The sequence below is a fragment of the Podarcis erhardii genome (assembly GCF_964252035.2).
Source record: "Podarcis erhardii genome assembly, chromosome: 10".
Classification (NCBI taxonomy): domain Eukaryota; kingdom Metazoa; phylum Chordata; class Lepidosauria; order Squamata; family Lacertidae; genus Podarcis; species Podarcis erhardii.
In genome coordinates this window covers 360333-385219 of record NC_138500.1, presented here as the reverse complement: position 1 = coordinate 385219, position 24887 = coordinate 360333, and the positions used below count along the sequence as shown (strand labels likewise).

Sequence of the window (24887 nt, the reverse complement as noted above, 5' to 3'; positions counted from 1 at the left end):
CCCCGCTCCCCTGATCGCAGAAGGAAGGGGGGAGGGGAAAAACCTTCCTCTCCTCCCCCCCCCCTCAATTCTTTCCCTCCCCTCCCGGCACATCCTCCTCTCACCCCGCCCCCACAACACCAATTCCCGCCCCCCATACGTTGCACCCCTTCCTTCTCCTCCTCCAATCCGGCTTCTGCTCCAGGAATGGGGGGGGAGGTATCCCCTTCCCAAACTGCCTGCTTTTCCCGGATGTGGAGCTTCCACTCCGGATTGCTGCTCTGCCCCATAGCTCTAGGGGCGCGCGCTTTCGGACCACCCCCCCCGTGGATGTTGGAGGAAAGGAAAGGAGAATCGGGAGCGAGGAGAAAGAGGTAAAGCGGTCGCGGGGGGGGGGGGAGAGGCGAGAAAAGTACCAAGAGACCCCCGCCAGCTCCCCAAAGCGCCTTTCGTCGGCCCCGTCGGCAGGGCCTGGATCCCTGCACGTGTGCTGTGAAGGGGGCTTTCCTTGGCTCCTTAGGCGCCTTGGCAGGGGCGGACATGGGGCGCGCACCCAGGGGGTCCCCACGAGCGCCCCTTGCCCCGTTTCCACTGGCCCCGCGGGGAGAGAGGCGGGCCATGAAAGGGTTAACGGGTGCGAGAGAGGCCCCCTGGATAGAGACCCCCCTGCCCCTCCCTTGCGCGTGTTGGTGGCCCCCTCCGGATGGAGAGAAGGAACCGCCCGGCGAGGGGTGAGCCGAGCCACGTGAGGTCTTTGGGTTAATATAAGTTTAAAGAACTGCTCCTTTTCCCTTACGGGGTAACCAAAATCCCATATAGAGGTCTTTTGTAGGTTCTCTATCGGTAGGAGAAAATAACAGAGACCAAGCAGAGAATATTGAGAAGTAAAGCAGCTAGTAAGCCTGATCTTTAATAATAATAATAATAATAATAATAATTTTTATTTATATCCCACCCTCCCCAGCCAAGGCTGGGCTCAGAACGGCTAACAACAGTAAAATAGACAACATTCTGAAATCATTTCATTATAAAATCAGTTTAAATCAGATTCATGGCAACTGTTAACAGGGTCCTCACTCACCCCATGCAGGAGAGAGGAGGACCCAGAACAAAGGTGTGCCTGCCCTTATATAGACATTTTAAATTGCCCACCCTGGAGTCCAAGACCACCCCCAGAAACATCATACATACAACACAGAAAAGGTGGTCTACAACAGAAAAATCTGGGTTTTGGCCACTCTTTTGTTATTATAACTACTCAAGGGCATCCTGATCAAATTTGCAGATGACACCAAACTGAGAGGGGTGGCTAACACCCCAGAGGGCAGGATCACACTTCAAAACGACCTTGACAGATTAGAGAACTGGGCCCAAACAAACAAGATGAATTTTAACAGGGAGAAATGTAAAGTATTGCACTTGGGCAAAAAAAATGAGAGGCACAAATACAAGATGGGTGACACCTGGCTTGAGAGCAGTACATGTGAAAAGGATCTAGGAGTCTTGGTTGACCACAAACTTGACATGAGCCAACAGTGTGACGCGGCAGCTAAAAAAGCCAATGCAATTCTGGGCTGCATCAATAGGAGTATAGCATCTAGATCAAGGGAAGTAATAGTGCCACTGTATTCTGCTCTGGTCAGACCTCACCTGGAGTACTGTGTCCAGTTCTGGGCACCACAGTTCAAGAAGGACACTGACAAACTGGAACGTGTCCAGAGGAGGGCAACCAAAATGGTCAAAGGCCTGGAAACGATGCCTTATGAGGAACGGCTAAGGGAGCTGGGCATGTTTAGCCTGGAGAAGAGGAGGTTAAGGGGTGATATGATAGCCATGTTCAAATATATAAAAGGATGTCACATAGAGGAGGGAGAAAGGTTGTTTTTGTTGGTTTCTGCTCTCTTCACTGTGCAGCGAAATGCTTGTCACAAGACAATGTTTACATTCCACAGTCAATTGCTGTTGAGTTTTTCCCACGGGAAAGGGAGACTGGATGTGACGTACACTGGTTTCCTGTTTTTCACTGTTCTTTGCAGTTCAGTGTGTGTTGTTCTCTCTGTGCTTTAGAGGAGAGAGGATGCTTTTCTCTGCTCCGGCAGAGGCAAGATGTTTTTCTGTAACATACCAGCTTTGAAGTGTAAATAAAGCAATATAGAGTATGTGGCACGTACTCCTCATCCTTCCGCTGTGTACGGGACACTGCATATCATCAACAATATCTGGTTATGGGCCCAGATATCGGAACAGCGGCAGAGGGACGGATCGGACGATATCTCTGCGCGTCAAGATGATTGATGAGGTATGTATTGAGGTATTGATGATTGATAGCCATGTTCAAATATATAAAAGGATGTCACATAGAGGAGGGAGAAAGGTTGTTTTCTGCTGCTCCAGAGAAGTGGACACGGAGCAATGGTTCCAAACTACAAGAAAAAAGATTCCACCTAAACATTAGGAAGAACTTCCTGACAGTAAGAGCTGTTCGACAGTGGAATTTGCTGCCAAGGAGTGGGGTGGAGTCTCCTTCTTTGGAGGTCTTTAAGCAGAGGCTTGACAACCATATGTCAGGAGTGCTCTGATGGTGTTTCCTGCTTGGCAGGGGGTTGGACTCGATGGCCCTTGTGGTCTCTTCCAACTCTGTGATTCTATTCTATTCTATTCTATTCTATTCTATTCTAATCTAGGTCACAGGTCACAGGCTCACATCCTGTTCATATCTGGTATGTGCACTTAAGACAAAATTTGTGAGGAAAGAGACAATGGGGAGGTTTCCCACTTTGACCTTGCAGAGAAATATTTGAGGTCAATTTGTGCAAGACCTTTTCTGTGGGGTTTCAGACATGTGGTTTATATATACAGTTTTGAACAATTTTATTATTATTTATGACCTTAAAATTCTTATAACAGGATGCAGGGGAGACTCCGGGAGAAAAGGAGGGGGCCGAGGAAGTGGGGGGGGAGACGTCTCCATCGGGGCTCCCAAGGGGAATCTCCGGAGGGTCCACCTTGGCCTCTCCCTCCTGCTTAGGAGGGAGACCTTCAAGGCGACCAGAGAGGGATCCCTGGAAAGTGGGGGTCCAGTCCCCCCACCCCTTCTTTCCTGCAATCTCCATCCTCTTCCCACCCCATAAGCCCCTGCCCTGTCCAGATGCAGTGATTCTGCCCAGTCCAACCTCTGGTCCCCTGGAGAGGAGAGGAAATCCCGAGAGGAAGAGGGGAGGGGGGAGGCCTTCTCAGAAGCGGCTCTTGGTTTCCGCAATCCCACCCAGGAAGCAGCCAGAAACCTTTTCCTCTCTCTCAGAATTCCATCTTTATTGTCTTTTCTACTGAGGATGAGGATAATGTACACCTGTCATCAGAAACAGGGGTGCAGAGTCCATGGAATGGCTCTTAGGATTGATACAGAAGTTGCACCTCAAAAGCATTTCTGTTCCTCTTATTCTTTCTAGGCAATGTCAGAGTGACTGACAAGCTGAGATACAATCCTTCATCATCCGATGACGGTGACTGCATGAATCTTTCCAGTCAAAGGACCCATTTTCCTGATAGACAGTGCCTGGGGCTGGAGGCTCTACACACCGGGTGTGCCTGTGCAGGCCAAAGACTGCCAGTATTAGCACAGGTGAGGTGTGTGACCTCCCCAAATTTACAGACTGTATGTGAATGAGAGTTTGTGGGTGGGATTATAGTTTACGGAAACCCTGTGATTTTCTCCACCCATAACATTTCATAAGCTGATATTGCGAAGTCCAAAGAAGCTACAAAAGTTACAAAATCCAAAATAACTACAAAAAGTCACAAGATAAGAATAACAATTGCATTTATACCCCGCCCAACTGGCTGGGTTTCCCCAGCTACTCTGGGCAGCTTACAGAATATATAAAACAATATAAAGCATCAAACATTACAAACCTCCCTAAACAGGGCTGCCTTCAGCTGCCTTCTAAATGTCAGATAGTTGTTCATTTCCTTGCCCTCTGAAGGGAGGGCATTCCATGGGGCAGGAGACCATCTGCCTGGTTCCCTGGAACTTCGCTTCTCACAGTGAGGGAACCAGCAGAAGACCATGACACTGTAAAAGTCAGAACGAACAGTTTGAATTGTGCTGAGAAATACACTGGGAGCCAGGGAAGATCCTTTAGGACCAGTGATATCTGGTCGCAGCAGCTACTACCAGTCACTAGTTTAGGTCCGCATTCTGGATTAGTTGCAGCTTCCGAGTCACCTTCAAAGGTAGCCCCATGTACAGCACATGGCAGTAGTCTAACCAGGAGATAACCAGAGCATGGACTATTCTGGCAAGACAGTCAGTGGACAGGGAAGGTCTTAGCCTGCGCACCAGATGGAGCTGGTAGGCAGCTGCACTGGACATAGAAATGACCTCCATGGACAGCTGTGAGTTCAAAATCAAGGACCAGGGAGTCACCCACACCTGCCTGTCTCCTGTCCCCCAGGGGCAGTACTTCTGTCTTGTCAGGATTCAACCTCAGTCTGTTAGCTGTCATCCATCCATCCTCCAATCACCTCCAGACAGCCACACAGGGTATTCACCGCCTTCACTGGTTCCAATTTAAAAGAGAGGAAGAGCTGGGTATCATCCACATACTGGTGAACACCCAAGCCAAACCCTCTGATGATCTCTCCCAGTAGCTTCATATAGATATTAAAAAGCATAGGGGAGCACCCAGGGGTCTGAACACTTATACCCCAACACCACTTTCTGGACACGGCCGAGGAGGAAGGAGGGGAACTACTGCATAGCAGGGCCCTCAGCTCCCCTAGAGGGTCCAGAAGGATACCATGGTCAAAGGTCTCCAAAGCCACTGAGATCCAGCAGAACCAGGAAAGAGCTTCCCCCTTGGCCTCTGGCCCATTGAGGATCATCAACCAGCGCAACCAGGACAGTTTCTATCTCATTATGTGGCTTGAATCACAATTGGAAGGATAATGGTGGCAGGACCTTCCTTGGTCCTGCAGCCCACAATACTTCTAATAGCTTTGAAGGGGCCACCGGATGGAAGCCTGGGCAGTGAGTTTGGGGGTCCTGGGCTTCCTAGACAACAAGACCCCTTCTCAGCCTGGCTGATATGGTCCCAAGGAAAGCAGAGCAGTACGTTAGGCACCAGCTTGGCTGCAGGAGTTGAATGAAGAAGGTGTGCAGGACACCTTCCAACCGTCTTAGAGACTCCACTCTGGATTTGTGTGGGTTTCCCTCCATAGCCTTTTCTTCTCCTGAACATAACTCACGAGGCAGTGAAGGTTTAGGACCAGAGTTTTCCTTCTCAATGGGCTTCCTTCCCCGGTTGACGATCCCATCTGCCCTTCACTTTCCTCTTCCGCACGGGCAGAATCTGCCTTTTTGACTGTGGAATTCACTGTTCTTCTCCTCCTCTCCATCCACCAGGACCTGCCTTCACCTGAAGCAGAACTTCCCAACCCACCAAGGATTTGAGACCCATCAGCTTTCCTCACCTGGGTTAGCCGGCCGGTGGAAGCCGTTGCTTGAACCCCTGTTGCATGCTGACAGCTTCTGGAAGCCACAGGTGAGAGCTGAGTGCAGGGTGGGGACCAAGGGTGGATACCGTATTTTTCGCTCGATAACACGCACCTGACCATAACACGCACATAGTTTTTAGAGGAGGAAAACAAGAAAAAAAAAATCTGAATGAAACAGTGGATGTATCATTTTTGTGCTTCATGCTGTGGCCACAGATGTGACTTGACGGTGAGTTTGGGGTAGCCCAATGCAAAAATCCTGAGAATCCATGTGGATCCTTGCTTTGTAACCACATTTTTGCACCATTGCAGCCCTGTTTTTGCATCAGATCATTGCTATGTGATCTGATGGTGAATTTGGGGTGACCCAATGCAAAGATCCTGATGATCCATGTGGATCCGTGCTTTGTAACCACGTTTTAAGTGGGGAGGGAAGGAAAAACATAGAAGGGACAAGGAACACGAGAGGGGTGTGCAGAGAAGCAGCTAGCTAAGAATGCAGGAGAGGGGTTTAACGGGAGGGAGGAAAGGAAGGCAAAAGTCCACCCACCCACCCAAGCCAGCCCCCCCCCCCTCTCTCATCTGCATGTTTTCCGCTGCCTGCGAGTCCCTAGACGCAGCAGCAGCAGCACCGGAGCACGGAGAGGAATTAGAGGGAAGGACGCTCTGCTTTCCCCTCTGCTTGCCTGGAGGGGAGGGGATTTCACTGCTCTTTGTTCCGTTTGCGCAAACAGCAACTGAAACAGAACAGGGTGGGCAGTAAGACCCTGAGGCAAAATGCAGGAAAGCAGCAGCCTCCTCTCCTCCGTGACGGCGCGATATGATTTTTGCCTGATTTTTGCCCTGCACTTGGGACAGACGGCTCCAGGGACCACACATTCGCTCAATAACACGCACAGACATTTCCCCTTACTTTTTAGGAGAAAAAAATCTGCGTGTTATAGAGGGGGAAATACGGTAATTTACTGCAGAAGGTTTGCGGATATTGGGTCCGGCAAGCTTCCCAGTTGGGCTCCGTATCCCTGGAAGCTCTGAGCTGGCCTAGCAGAGTAATGCAGCGGTCCTGAGTCCATGTGAGAAAGGGATAAATCAAGTCCAAAAGACAGATCAGTTCTTATCTCTAGAAGCGTTTATTTACAAGCCATAAATCAGTCTTTTTCCCGTCAGAAGACTCCGCCATTCTGGCATCTCTCCGTGCTTCCAAAAGCACACAGACACAGCCTGTCAGTTGAGCTGCGTCTCTCTCCGTCTCTCAGTGAGAACCGAAAGTAACTCTCACAGACAAAGCCTGTGACGTAGGGCCCTGCTTCCGGCCCCTCCCAGATGCAGGGCACCACGGAGTTTTAACCCTGTTTGTTCCAAACTCCACACCCCCTCTTGTCCTGCATCTGGGGACAATAGCCAACAATGCTTTCCCCATACACAAACCCTCACAGAACTCCTCGTGCTTCTGGAAGGTTAATGGTTTTGTGAAACCATCAGCGAGGTTCTTGGTTGAGGGACAGTATTTCAGAGCAACTAGCCCCTCACGAACGCTCTGACACACATTTTGAAAACGTATGTCCAAATGTTTGGTTCTCGCCTTGAACTGCCCTGTCTCAGCCAGTTTTAGGCACGGTTGATTGTCTTCATGCACCACAACGGGCAGACAAATCTCTCCACAGATTTCCTCAACCAAACACACATAGAACTCCAACTCTCTGCAAGCATCTGATAGCGCACTGAACTCAGCTTCAGTAGATGAAAGCGCTATGAGACTTTGCTTCCGGGACCTCCACCCTATCACTGAGTCCCCAAACTTCACCACTAGACCTGACACTGATTTGCGATCTTCAAGGTTACCCCAATCTGCGTCCACAAAGCAAGTCAGTTTGACTTCTCCTTGAGCTGACAACCTAAGACAAAAGTCTTTGGTATCTTGCAGGTAACGCAGCACCCGCTTTATACCATTCCAGGCCTGCACACTAGGACTTGAGGCCTCTCTACTGAGCAGATTGACAGCAAACGCTATATCTGGTCTGCTCCACTGTGACAGATACAACAGACTACCCAGAGCTGACTGAAAGAGCTCAGTGTTTTCGAACACCACACGTTCTACTTGCTGACACTCCTTTACAAAACCAGCCTCCATGGGTGATCTGGCACCTGCACAATCAGACATCCTGAACTTCTCAAGCAACTGTTCAATCTTACCTTTCTGGCAAAGCAAGAAGCTTCCATCACTTGCTTTTGTGATTTGCACGCCCAGATAGGATTTGACATCTCCAAGCTGCTTCAGCTTGAACCGCTTTCCAAGCTCTCCAGCAAACTTTTCTACCTGCGCCATCACTAAGATATCATCAACAAACACAAGGATCACTTCCTGTTTCAAGCCTGACTCTTTAATGTAAAGACAACTGTCTGCAAGAGATCTCTTAAAACCTAGCTCCTCTAAGGCTTCATGTAGGCACATATTCCAATTCCTGGCAGATTGACGTAATCCATAGATGGATTTGTGCAATCGCCACACAACGCCTGGTTCACTGACTTCAAACCCTGGAGGAGGAAGCATGTACAACTCCTCCTTGAGATCTGAGTTCAGGTAGGCGACATCTACATCAAAATGGTTCACCTTCCAACCTCTCTGTGCTGCTATCGCCAAAAGCGTTCTCAGAGTTTCCGCTCTCGAGGTTGGCGCATATACCTCTGTGAAATGAACACCCTTCCTCTGTGTGAATCCTCGGGCTACTAATCTCGCTTTATACTGTGGTTCTCCTGCTTCTGTGGGTTTCAAACGGTAAATCCATCTGCAGCTAACAGCTTTTTCGCCCATTGGCAACTTCGTGAGAGAAAACACACCTAGAGACTCCATTGAGTTCATCTCCTTCTGCATCGCCTCATGCCATTTGCTAGCTTCTTCCTGAGGCAACTTCTGAACATCCTCAAAGGATTCAGGCTCACATCTAGCCACACCAACCCAGACACTAGTGGCTTCATACCTTTCAGGTGGCTTGCCCTTCGTTGATCTTGCTGACCTCCTCAGCGTGAATTCTGGAACTGCGCCTGATTCACCTGGATCAACCCTACTATCCTCTGTGTCAGATACATCCCCCTCTGACCTGCTGCGCCGTTTCGGGCGCACAGCTGGTTCTGCTGGTGAGGATGGTGCACTCCTTAGCTCAGACTTGATGGTGACCTGTGGAGGGGTCCTGGGACTCCCTTTCGGAGAAACTGGCGCTGGACCCTGTTGCTGTGGACTGCGCGCATCAGCAACAGGTTCAGCCTCGCCTTCCTCCTCTTCCTCATCTGAGTCTGACAGAACATCTGGGTTCCCATGAAGACGTTTCCACCCACTCTGCTCGCAAAACTCAGCACTGCCGCTAATAAGCAGCTTAGACTGGTTGCCAGTAGGGTATGCGAAACGCCACGCCTTTGAACCCGGCTCATAGCCCACAAAGATCATCTTCCTAGACCTTGGCTCACCCTTTTTGCGCATGGCTTTTGGAATGAGAACAAAAGCCTCAGACCCAAAAACATGAAGAAACCCCACCTTCGGCTTCTTCTGATGCAACAAGTAATATGGTGTGTTGCCTACACTGGAATTGTACACCCTGTTCTGTACAAAACATGCTGTCCGATAACTCTCTGCCCAAAAGCGCTGTGGCAAACCCGAGTCTGCCAACATAGCATTCGCAGATTGCTGTAATGTGCGAAACTTTCTCTCTGCAACCCCGTTCTGTTGCGGAGAGTAGGGGGCCGTCAATCGATGATTGATACCCTTCTGCCTGAAAAACGATTGCAGCGCAGAACCTGTGAACTCCCCCCCGCGATCAGATTGAAAGGAAATCACCCTGGTAGAGAACTGTAGTTCAATCGCTGTGATCCAATCCCTGATCAATGCAGCCGCTTCTGACTTGCATTTAAGCGCAAAAACCCAACAAAATTTCGAGAAATCATCAATCAGAACTAGAACCCACTTAGACCCAGCTAAAGAAGGGGTAGGCATGGGTCCTGACAAATCTGCATGCACAAGTTCAAAGGGTTTGCTAGTTCTCCTCTCTGATCTGGGGTATGAGCATGTTGTGACCTTCGACTGCTTACAGGCTTGACAATCTAGGTATTTGTCACAAGCCTTGAACCTACAACCAATGGTGTTCTCTGCGGCTTTTTTCACAAGCGACCACCCGGCATGTCCGAATTTTCGGTGCCACAAGTGAATACAACCATCGTGTGGTGGGACATTTGCACACTGCACATGGGCATCTTCAATGGACTCTCCACTAGCCCCATTTTCCACCAGCCCCATTTCTCCACCAGTCCCATTTTCCACTAGTCCCATTTTTCCACCAACCCCATTTTCAACAGGCATCTGCACCAGAAAGAGCCTGTCTGTTCTCTCAACGCTGTAGATCTTCTTTCCATCCCTGTAGAAAGAGCAACAAGTGTTAGAAAAGTGAACATCGAACCCAGCATCATTTAAGGCTGTTACACTTAAAAGAGAGTGCGCAAGCTCTGGGACAACATAAGCTTGCACCCAACAATCCAAGAAAGAACAATATAAAGACCCAGATTCAGTCAGTGGTCTCTTAGATCCATCTGCCATTTTGACATAACGTCCAGTTTGAACTGTCTTGCAGTTCCTCAGGAGCCCACCAGATGGCACAAGACAGTGAGTCGCTCCCGTGTCTATAATTAGAGATAAAGTGTCTCTCTGACTGTCTTCCAAAGCTGCCATGGCAACGCTTGCACCCCCACCGGGGTCTGTGTCAAAGTCAGTGTCCATCCTGGTTGCCATGGTTACTGCACGGCTGCTACTGCTGTTCCCAGGCTCTGTTGTCTGTGAAACTCTGCTTATCTGCCTTCCTTGCAGGTGGCTGACCTTGCATTCCAGAGCCTCAGCAGAACAATGCCCTTTGCTGTTGGACTTCGCCTCAAAGCACAAACAACTCTGGGAGACTTTGGCTTTCTCAGAGCTCTTAGATCGGCCTGCACCCCCACTCCTGGGTGCCACGTCGCCTAAGGAACAGCTTGCCACTGCTTTCCTCTTTCCAGCTCCCAGCCTTTCCCCAGGACACAGTCCATCACTCAGATGTGTTGAAGCATAAACACAGCTCCCCAAAACAGCCCCAGCTTCTTCTGGGCTTCTCTTAGCCCCCTCTGGGCTTTCTGGGCGTTGCTCAGACCCTCCTGGGCTTGCTGCTCCCTTTGGGCATCTTCTAGCCCCCTCTGGTGTGGCTCCCACTGCTTTCTGACATGCTGTCTTCAGTGCCTGCCACGCGACCCAGGGCTTCTTCCCTTGGAGCTCTGGCAACAGCCATGCATGAACACTGCCCTTTAAAATGGCTAGCACCCTCTGCTCTCTCTCTAGAGCATCAGCCACGTCTGCTTTGGGCTGGGCCTGGCCTGGATCTGCTTGCGTGCATTCCCACAGCTCCTTTCCCTTCAGCCAGTGGTACATGTGCTCACTCCAGGCCTCCCAGTTGGTGCCATTGAGCCTTTCACCGGGGTAGCTGTCTTTGCCCTGCTGTGCCTGAGCAGCAGCCATCTCCTCCCACCGGGGCTTACAGCGTACTCACTCTGCCAGCAAGCTGGACGTCCGAAGCAGCCGTCTCTCTTGGCTCTTGGCTCCGCTCCCCAGCATCTCCCACTGCCCTTCCTGGCAGGAGATCACAGCAACTCAAAGCTGGCGTTCTCCTCCCTTCTCACACTTGTCAGGAAACACGTTGCCTCCATAACCTTTGCGGATATTGGGTCCGGCAAGCTTCCCAGTTGGGCTCCGTATCCCTGGAAGCTCTGAGCTGGCCTAGCAGAGTAATGCAGCGGTCCTGAGTCCATGTGAGAAAGGGATAAATCAAGTCCAAAAGACAGATCAGTTCTTATCTCTAGAAGCGTTTATTTACAAGCCATAAATCAGTCTTTTTCCCGTCAGAAGACTCCGCCATTCTGGCATCTCTCCGTGCTTCCAAAAGCACACAGACACAGCCTGTCAGTTGAGCTGCGTCTCTCTCCGTCTCTCAGTGAGAACTGAAAGTAACTCTCACAGACAAAGCCTGTGACGTAGGGCCCTGCTTCCGGCCCCTCCCAGATGCAGGGCACCACGGAGTTTTAACCCTGTTTGTTCCAAACTCCACAGAAGGTGCATGACAATGTCCCCCACTAAAGGAACTACTGCTCCTCTAACATCCCATGACATCCTATAATTATGATATTTAAGACAGATCAGGAAAAAATTCATATCTCCAGAAATAACACAACTTCAGGCCATCAATGAATCAATATTACCTATTCAAGGATGAAATTTCCATTAAGTACAGTTATGTTTTTGCTGATAATATCCTGCTTCTCAGTGTCACATTAAGATAGTCCTGTGTCAGAAGATGGGCCTGAGATCAGGCAGCACATCATTATTATAAGGAGCAATGGGGGTGGACATTTCCCATTTGCCAGCTGCTTTTCTTCTGCTTCTCCTGCTCTCGCCATGCAATGTGAGGCCTGTAGACAGAGGTCCATCTCCAAGAACAGGAGCTTCCCTGAGCACCCATTCAGCTGACCCCAAGCACCAAGCCTTGTCACTAGTTCTCTGACTGATCCAGATCACAGTCCCTGGAAAAGATGTAGGCCTGGGAATCCCAAAATAATGATATAATAATAATAATAATTTATAAAACCCTGCCCATCTGGCTGGGTTTCCCAGCCACTCTGGGTGGCTCCCAACAGAACATTAAAAACAGAATAAAACATTAAAGATTAAAAACTTGGAAACGTACTGGGAGGCAATGTAGGTCTTTCAGGACTAGTGTTATATGGTCTAGGTGACGACTACCAGTCACTAGTCTAGCTGCCGCATTCCGGATTAGTTGCAATTTCCGGATCACCTTCAAAGAGCGTGTTGCAGTAGTCTAAGCAGGAAATAAAAAGTAGTCTAAGCAGGAAATAAAAAGAGCATGCACCACTCTGCCAAGACAGTCTGCGGGGAGGTAAGGTCTCATCCTGCGTACTAGATGGAGCTGGTGGACAGCTGCCCTAGATGCAGAATTGACCTGTGCCTCCATGGACGACTGTGAGTCCAAAATGACTCACAGGTTGTGCACCTGGTCCTTCAGGGCCACAGTTACACCATCAGGACCAGGGATCCCCCCCCCACCTGCCCACCCTTGTCCCCCAGGGACAGTACTTCTGTCTTGTCAGGGTTCAACCTCAATCTGTTAGCCGCCATCCATCCTCCAAACACCTTCAGGCACCCAAACAGGACTGATGCCACGGTGGAGTCTACCTCTTTCCGAATCTGAGCGACTTTATCTGCAAAAAACTTTGCAAAATCATTGCAGGAGATCTTGGGGGCCTTACCTGGCCCCAATGGAGTAAGTGGTTCCGTTAAATTGCGAAGCACCTGAAAGAGTCTCCTGCTGCTGTTTTCTGCAGATGCAGTAGAAGCGGTGAAGAAGGTCCTCTTTGCCATCGCCATTGCCACTTGGTAGACTCGATGTTGAGCTCTTTTTTCTTTTTAATCATTTTTATTAGTTTTCCCATTTTAACAATCCAATGAAATCACATTGAATGTTCCAAATTATACAAATACATATCAAATAGTCCAAATATTCTGCCTAAATTATAATTTTTTTGTTGGGACTTCCCATGTTTCAAGTTCGGGGGGCTCTGATCATCCCATATCTCTGCTGCCTTGAATAGTCTTTCCAATAGTTCCTTTAAATCTTCCTGTTGTTAACCTTCAATGTTGAGCTCTAACATGTGTCTGGTCAAATTCAGATTGAGTCCATATGGACCTTCTGAGGTCAGTGGGACTGTGCAGGTGATTTATGAAGATCTTGAGGTGCTAACGGAGGGACCACTAAATTTGAAAGGCAGTCTCACAGGACAACGGTATTCCAAAATCATACTGCTTTATTAATGACGAATGAGGATTATAAAAGTTTGCTGATGCATTACTATCATTTGACATCATTTGACATCATTGCATTTTCATTTCCTAAAAATTGGGAACATGGGTAGGATGTGGAAGAATGTAGGAGATGTTGAAATAAGAAAAGTTGCTAATGGAGTTTGATGTGCCTTTTCTTCCTGCACTCTCTTTCCCCTGAAACCCAAACAGGATTTCCTTTCGTCCCACTCTGAAGATGGTGATGGAGAAGAACGTCAGAATTCTGGAGGATGGGGCACCTTTGGTTTTATTAGGAATAGCCATTGAAATGTGTGCAATGTGGAATATGCTTCACTGAATGAGCACACATAGTTCACATCAACAAACTCAAACGGGGGAGAAACCAATTAAAGGTATGGAGAGTGGAAAGAGTTTAACTGACAGTGGAAAACTTAGAACACATCAGCGGACTCACATGGGCAAGAAAGGATTCAAATGCAGGAAGTGTGGGAAGAACTTCAGTCAGAGTAGACAACTTAAATTACACGAACGGACTCACACGGGTGAAAAGCCATATGAATGTATGGAGTGTGGGAAGAGCTTCAGTGATAGTGGAAGCCTTAGAAAACATCGACGGATACACACAGGGGAGAAACCATTTAAATGCATGGAGTGCGGAAAGAACTTCAGTCAGAATGGAAACCTTAAATTACACGAACGGACTCACACGGGTGAAAAACCATATGAATGTATGGAGTGTGGGAAGAGCTTCAATCAGAGTGGAAGCCTTAAATTACATGAACGGACTCACATGGATGAAAGACCATATGAATGCAAGGAGTGTGGAAAGAGCTTCAAACAGAATGGAAATCTTAAATTACACCAACGGACTCATACAGGTGAAAAACCATATGAATGTATGGAGTGTGGGAAGAACTTCAGTCAGAGGGGACACCTTAAATTACATGAACGGACTCACAAAAGGGAGAAACCTTTTAAATGTATGGAGTGTGGAAAGAGCTTCCGTCGAAGAGATACACTTAGAATACATCAACGGACTCACACAGGGGAGAAACTATTTACATGTACGGAATGTGGGATGGCCTTCAGTCAAATTGGAAACCTCAATAAACATCAACAGAGGCATTTAGGGGAGAAACCATTTAAATGTATGGAGTGTGGAAAGAGCTTTAGTCAGGGTGGAGCTCTAAGTATACATCAACGAACTCACACGGGGGAGAAACCGTTTAAATGTGTGCAGTGTGGGAAGTGCTTCACTTACGATGGAAGCTTTAGATCACATCAACGGACTCACACAGGGGAGAAACCACATAAATGTGTGGAGTGTGGAAAGAGCTTCAGGCAGATTGGAAACCTTAGAATACATCAACGGACTCATACAGGGGAGAAACCATTTAAATGTATGGAGTGTGGAAAGAGCTTCAGTTGCAATCCTACCCTTAGATCACACCAACGGACTCACACAGGCGAGGGGAAACCATTTAAATGCATGGAGTGCGGAAAGAGCTTCAGTTACACATCTACCCTTAGAACACATCAGCTGATTCACACAGGGGTGAAACCATTTAAATGTATGGAATGTGGAAAGAGCTTCAATCAGAATGGAAGCCTTAAATTACACCAACGGACTCACACAAAGGAGAAACAATTTAAATGCATGGAGTGCGGAAAGAGGTTCAGTTACACATCTACCCTTAGAACACATCAACGGACTCACACAGGCAAGGGGGAAACCATTTAAAGGTGTGGTGGGCAGAAAATGCTTCACTCAGAGTGGAAAACTTAGAAAACATCAGCAGACACACAGGGAAGAAACCATTTAAATGTATGGAGTTTGGAAGGAGCTTCAGTCCGAGTGGAACCCTTGATTTACATCAACAAACTCCCACATGAGAGAAACCCTATAAATGTCAAGTAGACAGAGGTTCAGTCCTAGTGGAAGCCCTACATCCACAGACTCATGGACAGGAAGAACTTTCACAGCTGACACCCTACAAACCCATCAGCCCTCAAAGAGGAGAAGCTGTTTAAAGGGAAAGATTGCAGAAAGGGCTTTAGGTATAATGGAGTGTTTAAGGAACATCTAAGGACTCAGAGGGGAGAACCCATTGAGATGTATGGAGTGAGGAACGTGTTCCTTTCAGAGTCCACTCTTTTGTTCACAGCAATGAACTCAGCAGGAAATCCATCTTAAAAGCATGTCATATCTTTGAGGTTCTGGTGTTTATATCTATAATTGTATAGTAATGAAATTATGAAGGTAATGTCTCACACTAGTGAGTATAATTTTAGATGTAAGGTACCTTTTGATAGTGAGGGGGAGAGGGTGAATCTGGATTTATGGGATGCTCATTTGCCTGGAAGCAGCCGGCAGAAAGCTTTTCTTCGTGAAGCCCCTGCAGATGCCGAGTTGCTGACTTCCCTCCCAGACGACAGGAAGCGAAAGACACACCTCCATTGCCCTGTGTCCTTCCAGCCTCTTTCCTCCCTTGCTCCCTTCTGCCGGTTTGTGTGCCTGACTTAGATATCCTGCATGCTGTATTTTTTTTACTGCCGAAACTGGATTTGCTCTCAGGAGCTACGTTTTGTGCCTCACTGGGGACCCAGTGAGAACTGTATGCTTTGAAAGCTCAGTAAACTATTACTGAAGAACTCCTGCTGCCTCTGTGTGTGTTCTTGACCTCAGTGTGGGACTTGCTCTGCACGTGGCCCCTACCCTCCTGCTACTTGGCTCATGCCCTGGAGTTGCTCTACTTAAGCATGCAAGATGTTTTTTGCACCAAACTCTGTCAAACCCCCCCACCACCACATGATCTCCAAGCACTGCTTCTTCACCAGAACTTCATCGCTGCCTCCTGCGCGTTCTGAAGAAAACTTGAAATACTGAAATTGAATGGGAGAATTCCCCCCTAAGCCTAATTTCAAGAGAGCAAAGCAGGGGCTGCAGGTACCAGGGAAGTCTCCTGGGGGGCCCATCTTCACTCATGAACCCCATGGGGCAACCCCAGAGCTACTTTTCCATAGTCCCAGAAGTTTTTATTCAATCATGCTACTCAGGAGTTTTCCTGCCAGAGGACCACAGTTCATATTACCATCATACTGCTGTGGCTGCTTTTGCTGTCATGGACTGGCTGGCTGCGGGGGGGGGGGCACCAGCTGGGGAAGAAGGTGTCCACAATGGAAGAAGGCTCAGATCCTGGGAACTGGTGTTGGGATGGTGATGAGCAGAAAGAGGGAGAAAAGGGAGCAGACCGGAAGGGGAGATGTTGCAAGCTAAGGAGGAAACAGGGTTTGGTGAGCAGGAAGAGGCTGGGCCAGAGAGCAGTTCAGGCTCGGAGGGAGGAGAGGAGGGGGCCAGGAGACCCAGAGGAGGCCGGCTGCTGAAGCATCCATAGAGATTCCCCCTCCTGCTGTGACCTCTCCCGGGGTCTCCTAGAGCAGGCATGTCCAACTTCCAAGAGACTGCTATCTACTCACTATTTAAAAAAAAAACAGGCAATGATCTACCCATTGGATTGGCAATGATCTACCCATGGGATTATGGAGAAGGGCTGTGCTGAAGATCTGCCTTCCCAGTGAGAGGAAAATGCCATTGGAATGGAACCAAGTGGTTGAGACGCTGGTTTTATGTGAATTTCTGAAGATTTTGTATGTTTCCCCCTTCAGCCAAGTTCAAAAGATACATTGTACCACTTCTAGGCAATCGATACCAGAATGGAGACATTTTATGAAGCTCCTTCCATTGTCTGCCCAGCAGGAGGCACTCAATCAACCTGCCAAAGGCTGAGCTGCCTTCTCTGCCTAAGCATTGCAGTGATGCCCTGCCCATTGCGCCCTCCAGACACCAGAGGTCGCTGTTTTGCAACATCTGATTGGCTGCCTGCCAAAATCTAACGATCCTGATTGGTCAGTGGTTGCCCATTCACAGAAAATGCAGAGTTCATTCATAAAATAATCATGGAAGCATGCATTTAACAGTTGATTTCTCAAAAGAGAGAGGTCTGGGGTTTTAGGGTTGTGTCATGCTTGTACAGTGTAGGGGAACGCTCAGGCTCACGGTCTTGACTTTAGCTCCAGACCATGGAAGGGATTTGGTATTACTTCCGGGAGGCCACAACCCACCTCCCCGGCTTGTACTATCAGAAAAAGGGTCTGTGTTGCAATGGGTTTTGTGTCTCCTCCTGCCATGTGGACTCTGCCCCCTGAAATAGCTTTGCAATTCTGGACTATCAGAAAGAGCTGAGGGGTGTTAATGGAGAAATCTGAGGGCTCCCTTGGACAAAAAACAAGGACCCCAGCCAGGAAGAGCAGAGCAAAACAGCAGCCAGTTGGCTTGGTCTTGAGTAACAGGACTCCCACCAGCCACAAGGTGGAACAAGATGGAAGCCCCAAACAAGAGAACCCAAACTTTTATTAGCTGCTAATCCCCATGTTACACCCCCCCAAAACTACATCACTCATACATCACGGTTACATCATCAAAGGGGAGGTCTGGTGGCAGGAATCTGAGCATCCTGGACCCTGCCCCATGGTTCCCCCTACCCTCCACCAAACACCCATCAAGTGAAACAAAAGAGATCTTTACATTTCCCTGTTTCTGGCCAAGTTAATCACACCCTTTTGTCTTCATCTGGGTTTGTTATTTCTGGAATAGCTACCTGTCTGGCACTCAGGTATCAGGATGCCAGGGATTATCACTCAGGCAGAGGGGCTGCTGAGTAGCTGAGCTCATACGTCTATAGGAATTTCTGGTTTTCCCAGCGAGCCAGTACACAGATACATTGATCAGTGAATTCTTACATTTGGTATTGTGCAGCAAAGGCCCTTTGAATAGACACTTTGATGAAGTGTTTTGTGGGGACAAATCACAAAAGTCACAAAAATGATGGTGCTGATTTTGGTAGTGGGTTGCATGTGCATGATATCTGCTGGAGGGGCAACACCCCCCCCACCTATACATAAATTCCTGCAACAGGGGGCAAGCAGGGCTTCTAGAGAGCTTACTTCTAGAAAGAGACAGAATGGGTGCACCCATTTTTTAAAAAAATATTTTTTATTGGTTTTTCATATACACAATAACCATAACCATTCCAAAAAATAAAAATAAAAAAGGTTATTTTGAACCTTGAGACCTCCTTCCCTCCCTCCATGGGTACCATTTCTTTTTAAAAATTCTCTTCCCCCTGCATCTTTTACTGTTATCCGTCTATTATATAATCATGATAACCAAAGTTTGTTTCCCTTGTAATCCTGCCAATGATTTCAACTGTCTACAGTGGTCTTTTAGATATATTTATACTTTCACAAGTTGTCCCCCAGCCAGTGAGCAGCAGCTGGATGATCTGTAGAAGGTTTCCACTGTGCAATCAACAAGGTAAGTGAGTCCCTGGCAGGGGGGGTGCTGTGGGGCCCTTGGGTGTGTTCCGTGGACCTCCAGGAGTCCCTGGACCCCTAATTGGGAACCACTGCTTTACAGCTAAAACAATGAGAAACAATGTTGTCTCTCTACTACTGATCTAACCAGCCCTGCTTCACATTACCACCACTCTCACATTCCATTCCACCCTCCAATGGTCTCTACTGAAAAGGCCAGAGATCATACTGGCTGCAAATCCTGGAAGACCTGTTCCCTGCCTTGCATGCCTGGGAAGGGGGAGACCAGACTGACACCAGCCATGGAGGCCTTGGCTGCTGAAGAGTCCTAGAAGACCTGCTCACTGCCTTGCCCATCTGGTCTAAGAGGGTGGGGCCTGGAGTGACTGACGGATGAACTCCGGCTACAGGGTCTGAGGCCAGCTGAGAAGACCAGAGACCATCTTGGTTGTGTGTTCTGGAAGACCTGCTCCCTTCCTTGCTGGCCTTTCCCACCTGGCCTGAGAGGGCCATCTAAAAACATTGAGATTGTCAAAAAGGTCAGAGGCTATTATGGCTGTGAGTCCTGCTCCCTGCCGGTCGAGGGACATCAGAGTACCACACTATTCTACCTTGGTCAGGCTACAGCTGGAGTACTGTGTCCCATTATGGGTGCCACTATTTAAGAAAGATATTGACAAGATGGGAAGTTTGCAGAGGAGGGCAACTAAGATGGTCCAGGGTCTGGAAACCAAGGCTCATGAGAAACGGGTGAGGGTGTTGGACATTTTCAGCCTGGAGAAGAAGAGACTGAGAGGAGACCTGGAGCTCCCCAGAGTGAAGAGGAAGAGAAGGGTGGGTATAGAGAGTCGGAGGATATCAGAAACGGAGCTCTCTAGAGAGACAGAGAGCTAGAGAAGGAAGGAGTCATTCTCCTTTCTTCCAAGCCATTTGAGGACGAGTCCCCTCAAAATCTCTTCTCCTCTGCCAGAGAAGAAGAGATAAATTCTCAGGGAAGTGAGAGAGGGCTGGAAACCAAGGGAATAATGGGCGGTGTCTCACAACACCACCGGGGGGGGGGGAATTCATCAGAGAGAGGGGTGGGACACCAGCCAGAATCTCCCCATGCTCCTAGGATAGCCAGGGTCAAAGAAAAATGTCAATTGCAGAAACAAAAGGGGAGCTTCTGGAAGACATCCTGTTGGAGGAGGAATCAGAGCCCAGATGCCTCAATGTCTTGAAAGGAGTTGGCAGTTGTGGGAGTGGCACTGACTGTAATTATGGTATATAATAAAAGCTGCTTGAAAACTGACGGAGTCTGCTTGCTGCGTGATTAAGCCAAGGGCCCAGCAATATTGTGACACAGAGGTTGTACTAGATGACAATCAGGGTCCCTTCCACCTCTACAATTCTCTGATTTTATTGATGGGAAGTGTAGGGTTAGGGCGAGGGTTAGGTATAGACTTAGGGCAGGGGTTGGGGTTGGGGTCAGATTTAGGCTTGGGTAGGCATTTCAGATAGTTAGTTACTTTAGATAGGAGGGTGGGATCTTTCGTGGATGGCATGGCCAGGCTGTAAGTACCATCACTTTCTCTTCATTTCCGGGGGGGGGGGGGTGAGTCTGTTTCCCAACCAAAGTTGTCCTGGCCAAGTCCCCGATCCATGTAGGTTGGATCCACTCTTGTCCTTGAGATGGCTACGGTATATGTCTGGCACTCAGAGACCAGGAGGGCAGCGATTATCACCCAAGCATAAGGGTTGCTGTGTATGAGGTCTCATGCTTCAGGGATGATGGCTTCCCCCAGCCATGTCCCAAGTGCCTCCTCTGGTAGCCATCTTCCTTCTGAGCAGAACAGCATTGGAATGGTGTCAATCCGATGTTGGATTGCTTTTATATGAATATTTGAAGGTAATATGAGTAAAGGCTTATTTCTAGTTACAGATAGGTAGCCGTGTTGGTCTGCCATAGTCAAAACAAAAAATTCCTTCCAGTAGCACCTTAAAGACCAACTAAGTTAGTTCTAGGTATGAGCTTTCGTGTGCATGCACACTTCTTCAGAAGTTGGTCTTTAAGGTGCTACTGGAAGGAATTTTTTGTTTTGGCTTATTTCTACATCAGTTTGTTTCTTATTGTGTAAGTTGAAACCCTATCATCCATCCATCTATCTATCTATCTATCTATCTATCTATCTATCTATCTATCTATCTATCATCTATCTATCATCTATAATCTCTCTAGCTAGCTAGCTAGCTAGCTATCATATATCTATCTATCACCTATCTGTCATCTTTATATCTGCAACGACTGGGACATCATACTAGCAACATTCAAGAGGTGAGTTAAGGCGAGGTGAGCATGTAGACTTTCTTGAATGGCATTTCCAGGCTTTTTAAGGGTGGTTTTGACAGAAGCCAAGAGGAGGAGAGAGATTTGTTCAGGCCCAGAGGCACCTGGATGCCCCACCCCTCAGTCCCCTTCCCCACAATGCTCCTTCCCTCTACCTGATCTGTTTCTGCAGCCGTTGCTTCTCCTTCACCACCATGAAAAGATGCGGGAGGAGGTCTTGCTGGCATCAGCTGGTCACCTGCGAGAGACAGAGGTAAGTGGGAAGCCAGGAGGGAATGCTTATCTTAGAGGTTCAGCAGTGTCTCTCTAACTACAGTTGGCCCTTCACAAGTCTCACTTAGCAAGGGCATGTTGACCTTTGCACACATTTCATATGATAGTTGTGTAAAAATACTTCTCCCCTCCTTGGGGCTCTGGGCCCCACATGCCATTCCAAAAAAGATCAAAAGAACCGACAAATTAGTTTCAAAATTCACAGAATGTGACCAAACAGAAAAAACTTATTCTTCCTTACCCAGCAGCCAGTCTCTTGTGTCCAATGGCGTCCTCTCTGTCTCAGAGGAATCTGGGCCTCTTTCCTGTAACAGATATTTTCCCTGAAAGAGAAACAAGGATTCAAAACAGTAAAGGCAGAGGAAGTTTAGCAATGACAGAGGAAAAAGCCTGAGGGGTACTCAATATCATTCCTTGTAAGTTTTTTAAAAGAGGTGGTACATTAGTACAGAATTTTGGAGTGCTATCCCTCATGTTCTGAACCAGAGGAAAGTCTCTCTCACCTGCTTTCTCTCTGCCTGCTTTCTCTCCTCCGCCTGACTCAGGAGGAAACCTTCGGCCAGGGCCACTGCCTGGGAACTGGTCTCCGCTCCGCATTCCCTCACCCAGATCTCCATCTCCGGTGGAAGGATAGCCAGGAACTGCTCCAAGATCACCAGGTCCAGCATCTCAGCTTTCGTGTGCCTTTCTGGCTTCAGCCATTGATGGTAAAGGTGGTAGAGTCGGCTGCAAACCTCTCGAGGTCCTTTGGCCTCCTGGAAGCAGAACTGCCTGAACTGCTGGCTCTGAGCCTCTGAGCAGACGGTGTCCTCCTCACTCAGGATCTTCTGCACAGTTTTTTTCCCACAGCTCCCAGTTCTGATGGCATGGCTTCTTCCTGCTTAAGGGCCAGCTGAGTCTTGCTTATTCATATATGCTCTCAGGAAGCCCCCAAGAGGGATGAAGGAACCCCTTGATCTTCTGCCAAGTTCCCTCTGCCCGGATTAAGAGGTGCTAGGAAATCCTACAAAACCAGTACATTGTTGTGTCACAAAACACACACACCGTCAGGAGAAGGAAATGCTATATTTTTGTTAAGGAAAAGAAGAGGAAGAAGAACTAAGCCTCTATCCCTCCTAGAGGAATTGTTACCCTGCAAGATGTGGAGGGAACTGCTGGGCTTTCTGAATCAGCCTGGTTCTCCTGCCTTTCAGAGTTTGTGGTCAAGGAATGAAGAGAGAACTGTGATTGACAAGTGAGTCATTTGTACTGAGCAGTACAACGCATCATCAGAGATCTGCAACCTCTCCTGGACAATGACAGTTCTCTTTCTCAAGCTCTGGGAGGAAGACCTTTCATTGCCTCCAGACAGCCCCCCAATCTTAAACAACTCCTAACCCACAATAATACTATAACCAGACTTAACACGGACACTGGCACCAGAGCCTGCAATAAACCCAGATGCCAACTTTGCTGCCACATACACCCGGACAACACCATTACTGGCCCCAACAACATCACACATACCATCTCGGGACTATTTAATTGCTCATCGTCTAACATTGTGTATGCCATAAAATGCCAACAGTGTCCTTCAGCTCTCTATATTGGACAAACAGGCCAGACCTTACGCCAAAGAATAAACGGACATAAATCCGACATCAGGAACCACAAGACAGAAAAACCCGTAGGAGAACACTTCAATCTCCCAGGACATTCTATACAAGATCTCAAAGTAGCTGTTCTATTACAAAGGAATTTCAGAAATAGACTGGAAAGAGAAGCTGCTGAATTGCAACTTATCACCAAACTTAAAACTATGGAGAGACCTGGTTTGAACAAAGACATTGGATTCTTATCTCATTATACATGACAAAGCCATTTTTCACCTTCTCACCCCTTGCTTTTTCCTGTTAGACCTATTGCAGTCGTTAAGAGTCGTCAACAGGCTCATCGCAGCTATCTGCCAATCACCCATTCCCACCACCCTTCTGAGTAATACCCCTCCCCACCTTCTCACTATATAGAAAGGTCCGGTGACTTCTGTTTCAGTGTATCTGAAGAAGTGTGCATGCACACGAAAGCTCATACCTAGAACTAACTCAGTTGGTCTTTAAGGTGCTACTGGAAGGAATTTTTTTATTTTGTTTTGACCATGGCAGACCAACACGGCTACCTATCTGTAATTTGTACTGAGCGTTATTTGAGCACTGGGTTATAGTGGGCGTCCTAACCAAGAGGTCCTCAAGCGTGGCTCTCCCGCCCGCCACCACTTCAGGGCACATTTATTCCCTGCTTCTGAATCACTTTCCAGCTACTGAAATCTCCAGCATTCTCCAGATGCTCTACTGGCGTGGGGGGTCCCTTTTTCTCTGTTCTGTTTTTTTAAATAATAATAATAATAATATTTATTAAGGTTTTAAAGGTTACCAAAAAAAAAGAAAACACACCAAATTAAACACAGACTTGCAACAAACAGAAAAATAGATACAATTAAACCAAAAAGAAAAAGAAAAAACACAAAAGAAGAAAAAAAAATACAACGAACCTTCCCATAGCTTATCTTTCATTTGCTTGTTTCCTTGACCTCCTCGCACCTCCCTTTTTTGTATTTTAGTTCGGTTAGCTATTTCAACAAATCCTTTCCATCCTTCCCAATTTTTATCCTAATACAATGTAACTTTACCTTCCCTCCTTTCATCCATTAACAATCTATTTTTACTTAATCCTTTATAGTACTTCTGCTAAAGCCACATAACTTCATTCCAGCCTCCTTCTAACATTCCTTAATTTTACAATGTTTCTGTAAATAGACTTTAAATTTCTTCCAATCTTCTTCCACCGACTCTTCTCCCTGGTCTCGGATTCTACCAGTCATTTCCTCCAATTCCATGTAGTCCATCACCTTCATCTGCCATTCTTCCCGGGTGGGTAGGTCTTGTGTCTTCCAGTACTTTGCAATAAGTATTCTTGCTGCTGTTGTAGCATACCTTTTTCTCTGTTCTGAGGGCCAGATACTTGACTGGCCAACCCCCTGAGGGCCAAGTGGGTGAGACCAAAGTACATATGATTGGGGTCAAAAGACAATGCTCAAATCAAGGAAATATTACTCATAGTATTTTTGTTACAGTAAATTGTTTTAAACTGCTTTTAATACTTTGTTTCAATATTGTCATCTGCCCAGGGAACTTACGGTGAAGTCTGGGTAATGGATGATGATGATGTAACATAGCTTAAGCCCCTCCCCTAGCCATGGATGCTTGGGGTTCTCTTAGATCCAACATGCTTGCTTGGGTTCAGGTAGTGACCAGGAGTGCCCATGCCCAGCTCTGTCCACTTTGCCAGCCACAGAGAGGAGTGGCCATTGTACTCCATGCTCTGCATCAGATGAGATGATTACAAGGTGCTCCCATGAGGCCTTCACCTCAGCCCCCAAAGATCTGGAAAGCCGTCTCTTTCCCTACAGATCCTCTTGGGTGTTCCAGATGGCAGACGAGGCCCTCTTTGTCATTTCAGCATCACCCTCAGAATTTGGGGTGTGGGCTGGCCCAAGAGAGGACATCCTTTCGGCAGTTCCTAAGC

The 24887-nt window shown here is 47.8% G+C and overlaps 2 protein-coding genes across 2 annotated transcripts in view; one reads left to right on the top strand and one right to left on the bottom strand.

Moving 5' to 3' along the window:
- Positions 1-24680, bottom strand: part of LOC309351640 (zinc finger and SCAN domain-containing protein 23-like) — a gene marked incomplete at its 5' end in the record, with an annotated part of 31425 nt that extends 6745 nt beyond the window's left edge. The window contains 2 exons of the mRNA XM_081879428.1: positions 21830-22203; positions 24596-24680. Coding sequence (XP_081735554.1) covers positions 21830-22203; positions 24596-24680 — 459 coding nt within the window. The remainder of the gene's footprint in view (positions 1-21829; positions 22204-24595) is intronic.
- Positions 153-16006, top strand: LOC309351892 (uncharacterized protein). The gene is made up of 3 exons (XM_081880065.1): positions 153-353; positions 5384-5522; positions 13565-16006. Exon 3 carries the CDS (start codon positions 13692-13694, stop codon positions 15093-15095), a length of 1404 nt encoding a protein of 467 aa, XP_081736191.1. The 5' UTR covers positions 153-353; positions 5384-5522; positions 13565-13691; the 3' UTR covers positions 15096-16006.
- Positions 24681-24887: the final 207 nt, after the last annotated feature.